Source organism: Galeopterus variegatus, unplaced genomic scaffold (assembly GCF_000696425.1).
Source record: "Galeopterus variegatus unplaced genomic scaffold, G_variegatus-3.0.2 Scaffold2754, whole genome shotgun sequence".
Lineage (NCBI taxonomy): Eukaryota > Metazoa > Chordata > Mammalia > Dermoptera > Cynocephalidae > Galeopterus > Galeopterus variegatus.
The window spans coordinates 265,668-271,669 of NW_007728865.1; the positions used below are offsets into that span (position 1 = coordinate 265,668).

Consider the following 6,002-nt stretch of genomic DNA (forward strand, 5'->3'; position numbering starts at 1 on the left):
TAAATAAAAATAAAGATGTTTAAAGGGGCCGGCTCATGGCTCACTCGGGAGAGTACGGTGCTGATAACACCAAGGCCACGGGTTCGGATCCCATATAGGGATGGCTGGTTGCTCACTGGGTGAGCGTGGTGCTGACAACACCAAGTCAAGGGTCAAGATCCCCTTACTGGTCATCTTTAAAAAAAAAAAAAAAAAAAAAAGAAGCCGCCTTGGGCATCACGACCACAGCTTCTGCAGGTAACCATAGACCCTGGGCCTGGCTCTCATTTGTTCTACTAGAACACCAGCAGGCTCACCTTAAGGCAATTCTTCCACATACCTTATGGTGCAACTTTAACGACGGATCTATTTCTTTTTATTTTTTGGCAGCTGGCCAGTACAGGGATCTGAACCCGTGATCTTGGTGTTATAAGGCTTTGCTCTAACCAACTAAGCTAACCAGCCAGCCCGACAGACCTATTCTTGCCAGTCAATGACCCTGACCCCTGGCACCCACATCTGGCCCACAGGGGATTTGGGGGTCAGAGAGACCCCCGGGCCTGCCCACACTGGAGAGGGACTGACCTGGAGACTTGCACAGCTGGTCTCGCAGATGTCGCAGTAGCGAAGCTGGGGCTGCGAGGGCCCCTCTTGGGCTTCGGCAGCTTGCTGGTAAATGGTGGCTTCCTAGGGAAGCTGCCAGCAGAGTGGGCCCTGGGGCTGCCTCCCGAGCTGCTCCACAGTGCTGAGCTCACGGGGGACATTGGCCGCAGGGAGGGCTGCTGCTGGGGGGTCCCAGGGAAGGTGGGGGCTACATCTGCAGGGTGAGTGCTGGAGGATAATAGAGACAGGCTGCTGAGCACACCAACATGTCATAGCTTGGGTAGCTTGGTCCTAAGAAGCAGAGAAAAAAAAAGAGGGAAGGAGAGGTACTGATTTCCACCCAGTTTACTGGGGGGGCAGACGGACCGACAGCCTGCACAGAAATACATGCACAGGGAAACGGTGGTCCTACCAGCGTACTGGGCACAGATGGGGGTGTACAAGGAGGCCAGGGTGGAAACAAAGGTGTCAGGCTGGACACTTGTCGCCATGGGGTATGTGTGTCCTGAGGATGAGGCGCTCACCAGCTGCCCAACCATTGCTGTGGGTGCCTGTCGCAGGGGCTGGGTTTGGCTGTGGCCACCGCTGGGCTGCCCATAGCCTCCTTTGGTCCCTAGAGAACAGGCTCAGGCTCTCTGCAGAGCCACCCCCCTCCCTGCCATCCCTGCCTGCCCTGAGCCTGTGGTTGGGCCCTGGCTTGGCTGGCTGGAGTGTGAAGGAGGATGAAGTCAGGACCAGAGGCTGGAGCCCTGCGGTGCCCAGCCTATGACCCTGTGCCCACCACTCCTGTCCAGACTCCAGCTGCCTCCTCCACAGCCATGTGCGGTGCCCAGCCTATGACCCTGTGCCCACCACTCCTGTCCAGACTCCAGCTGCCTCCTCCACAGCCATGGGGAGAAGGGCCGTTTGTGTCTTCCATGAGTTCCTACACGTCTTCCACCTCTAACACCCAAGTCCCCCACAGAACTTAGCTCCTTCCATCCTGGGAAAGCTTCCTTGAATAAAGAAATCTAGCTCCATAGTGAGTCTGGCCCTCACATGCACAGGGCTACCAGCTAGCCGAGGCTTGGGGTACATCTCAGAAGCCCACCCTGACAGTCTCGCTACTCCCAATCTCCTGTGAGTCTAGAGTGTCTAAGGTGTCACCTGAATGAGTTCTCCCTGCGCCATAGCCAGCGTCTCATCACCCCCACCCTCTGCCCCTGTGGACAACCCACATGGCCGGAAGAGTGTGTCAGAGGCCGGGGACCAAGGCAGGGCGTACCGTCTGTCCTCATACCTGCTGGTGGCCATCAACTGTCCATAGCTATAACTGTCCTGCATGAGGGTTTCTGCGGGAGAGAGACAAAGAGCAGGGGACAGCAGCTCAGGGCCACACTGCACTCTGTCTGTGCTCATTCATTCCCACAGTGCTGGCCCCGAGCACCTGCTCAGGACTAGGCCCTGGTTTGGGAGTTGGGTACATGGGAAGAGCCAGGCCTCACCGTGACTTACAAGAGGACTCTGGCTGTTGGGGAGCATGGAGAGGGCGGGCTTGGAGAGAAGCCCCTGAGGCCTTAGTGAAGGGATGGAGAGAGGTGGGGAAGAGGGAGGGGTTAGAGGGTCCAAGCTTGGGTGACTGGGACCTGTGATGTGCGGTTACTGCCATGAACAGGGATCTGGTGTGGGTGGCAGGGTTGAGGTCTGCATGGGACACCTCTGCGACACCAAGCAGAAACACAGCGGCCAGATCTGCAGGGCCTGGAGCGTGAGGAGGGTGAGGGTGTGTCCTGGCCTCTCTGGGGCCACATGGCGAAGGTCTCCTGCCCCCACAAGGCCTCCACCTCCTTCAGAGCCACCTGCTCAGGCTGGGTAACAGACAGGAGACAAAGCTCTGCATCTGGTCACTGTCCCCAAATGCCCTTCTGGGCTTCCCTTTCGAGGTTCCCTGAGAGAAGCCAATTCTTCCTTTAGAAAGTGACTCTAATTTGGGCTGGCCCCGGGCCGGCCCGTGGCTCAGTCGGGAGAGTGCGGTGCTGATAACACCAAGGCCCCGGGTTCGGATCCCATATAGGGACGGCCAGTTTGCTCACTGGCTGAGCGTGGGGCTGACACCACCAAGTAAAGGGTTAAGATCCCCTTACCGGTCATCTTTAAGAAAAAAAAAAAAAAAATTTGGGCTGGCCCTGTGGCTCACTTGGGAGAGTGCGGTGCTGGTAGCGCTGAGGCCGCGGGTTTGGATCCTATATAGGGATGGCGGGTACGCTCCCTGGCTGAGCATGGTGCGAACAACACTGTGCTGAGGGTCGCAATCCCCTTACCGGTCAAAAAATTATAATAATAAAAAAAAAAAAAAAAAAAAAAAAAAAAAAGAAAGTGACTCTAATTTAACTGATTTCCCCCCATGCCACATACACACTGCCAGAAGGAAAGACCGTGATAAGGGAGCCTTGACAAGGGGCATGTAGGGGGAACCACACTCACGCACATGATGCTACAATGTTTTCCAGTGAGAAGAGACAGCTGGATACCTGGTAGGCAGGTGCAGTGCTGGGTGCAGGTGCGGGCTCCTGTGTCAGCTGCCATAACCAAAGTCCTGGCCAGTGTGGGGCTGGGACCCGCCATGGCCCACTGGGGCAGCCATGAGGAACATGGGGCTCCCAGAGCACATCCCTGAGACCTCCCTGGGAACCTGGGAACAATTTTAAGTGCTTTTCACAGATTAACACAAACTTACAAGCCTGTGAGGTTGGGACTATCATTGCACCTGATTTACAGATGAGGAGACTGAGGCACAAAGTGCCAAAGTCGGGACTCGAACCGATTAAACTAGCACTCAGGTAATCTACTTGTGCAGCATGCCTTTTCCTCAATGTCAAAATTCTTCAAAGAAAGGTGAACTTCAACAGTACTTTTTTTTCTTTTTCTTTTTAAACAAGTGGGGTTTTTCTTTGTATGTCTGGACCATTCAGGAAGTACATCTGAATAAAGCTGAATGCAGACAAATAAAGAAAAAGAAAACTGAAAAAAAAAAAAGAGGAGGAGCCACCAGGAGTGCACCTGGACAACAGAAGGCCACGTGAGGACATGGTGAGAAGACGGCCGTCTGCAAGCCAAGGAGAGAGGCCTCAGGAGACCCCCCCCCTGCCGCCAGCACCTTGATCTTGGACTTCAGGGCTCCAGAGCTGTTATAGTAAATTTGTTGTTTAAGATGCCCAGTCTGCAGTATTGTATGACAGCTGGAGTGGACAGGTGGTGATGGTCATAGAGGGGAGAATCCAAAGGCAAGGACTGTTAGAAGACACGAGACACTCCGGGGCAGAACCAGAAAGAGCAGTAGACACAGGAACAGAGCACACAAGTCCCCATGTCACCTGCAAAGAGCAGGGTCCAAGCTGACTCCCAGCAGTGCTGGGCCTTGAAACACCTCAAACAGGGACTGGGAATGGCAAGCGTATAAGTGTTTGTCACAACAATCAACATGTGACAGTGACCCAAAAAGGGTCTACTCGGCTGCCTCACCTTGAGTAATCACTCAGGACACCACAAAGCCATCAACACGCACATCCACATGCATGCACACACACGCACGCACACGCACACACACGCACATGCGCTGCATGTGGTGTGGGAGGGTAAATGGGTGATGGTGGGAGGGTGAAGTGTCATCCCATTTTTATTCAGCTGAGTGTGCATGGAAGTGGAGCAGGGAACGTATCTCCAACTAGGGGAGGTCGTGTCTTTCTTAAGTGTCTCTCACTCCTTAAGAAGGGGCTTGATGTGGAAGAGCCCACACTGGAAAGGAGGGAGCAAGGTTTTAAAGACGGGAGTCGGCCAAAAGTGGCCAACTCCAGCGCACCGCCTGTTTCTGTACGGCCCATCGGCTAAGAACGGTCTTTACATTTAAATGGTTGGAAAAACTTGGCTGGCCGTGAGCTCAGTTGGTTAGAGTGTGGTGCTGATAACACCAAGGTTCTGTACGGCCCATCGGCTAAGAACGGTCTTTACATTTAAATGGTTGGAAAAACTTGGCTGGCTGTGAGCTCAGTTGGTTAGAGTGTGGTGCTGATAACACCAAGGTCAAGGGTTCAGATCCACATACTAGCCAGCCACCAAAAAAAATAAACAAATGGTTGGAAAAAATTAAAAGAGTAATATTTCACGACATGTGACTGTAATAGGAAATTCACATTTCAGAGTCCAGAAATAAAGTTTTCTTGGCACAAAGCCATGTCCATTTGATCACGTATTGTCTATGGTTGATTTTGTGCTACAGTGTGGCAGAGTTCAGTAGCTGCCACAAACTGTGTGGCTGGCAAAATCAAAAATATTTATGTTATGGCCTTTTATAGAAAAGGGTCCCTGGCTTAAAACAGCAGTCACGTATTTCACACATGATCCTGCAGGCGGGGCTGAGCTGGTGGCTCTCCTGGTCTTGGCAGGGCTCCTTCCTGCATCTGAGGTTGGCAGTGTCAGATGGGGGGCACTGTGGCACTCCCCCATGGTATCTCCTGTGCCAGCAGGCCAGCCTCAGTCCCTCACAGCAACATCCCACGAGATGGAATGGATACAGGCAAGGCCTCATGAGCCTAAGCTTGGGACAGTCCCCCTGCAGCCTACTGGCCAAACAAGGCACCAGGAAGGCCAGCCGCCAGGGCTGGGGCACCAGGCTCCATTTCCAGATTGGAAGACTGGAAAGGTCACAGTGGAAAGGGCCCGGACATAAGAAGAAAGGAAGGACGGGGACATCTGGCGACCAACCTACAACACTGTGGTTTCAGGAGCTAAGAAAAGCACAGCTCATTAGGTTGCCAAAACCCAGGAAATTTGGAGAAGTGGTTCTCAACAGGGGTCAATTTTGCAATGGGACACTGGGTAATGTCTGGGGACATTCATGGTTGTCATGACTGGCATGGAATGGTGGGAGCCAGACATGCTGCTCAGCCCCTGCAGTGTCCAGGATTGCGCCACCACAGAGAGTGATCCTGCCCCAGTGTCCACAGTGCTATAGTGCTGCCACTGAGAAACACAGATCTGGAAGGACAGGGCTGGGGTCCCTAAGGTTGGGGACTGGGGATTAGAGCCTAGCACTGGGTGGCAGCGGAGGCTGCTGCTCCCGCCCAGGCTCCAGGTCTGATGGGGAAGGGACTATATCCCTTCTCTGGTTTCCCATGGTAGGAGGTCACGCTGATCACCACTGGCCTTCTTGTAATTTCTCACAGCATTTTTCCACTTCCTTTTAAGAATCAAATCAAAGCTGTGACCTCCTGTCCTGCCACGGTTCCCTGAAAGCTACAGACAGACTTGGCTGTAGTCAGCTTGGGTTTCCCTGACCCCAGGTTAAGAATCCCTGCTGTAATGGGTGGATCAAAAAGCATTCATTGAGGGCTGGCCCCGTGGCTCACTCGGGAGAGTGCAGCACTGGTAGCGCCGAGGCTGCG

At 53.7% G+C, this 6,002-nt stretch overlaps 1 protein-coding gene across 1 annotated transcript in view; it reads right to left on the reverse strand.

Annotated features, from left to right (window-relative positions):
- The window catches only part of ZFR2 (zinc finger RNA binding protein 2), a 25,677-nt gene extending 22,491 nt beyond the window's left edge, over positions 1 to 3,186 (reverse strand). Inside the window, 5 exon segments of the mRNA XM_008582896.1 lie at positions 565 to 614; positions 617 to 796; positions 995 to 1,195; positions 1,800 to 1,913; positions 3,093 to 3,186. Coding sequence (XP_008581118.1) covers positions 565 to 614; positions 617 to 796; positions 995 to 1,195; positions 1,800 to 1,913; positions 3,093 to 3,186 — 639 coding nt within the window.
- Between the last annotated feature and the right edge of the window lie 2,816 nt (positions 3,187 to 6,002).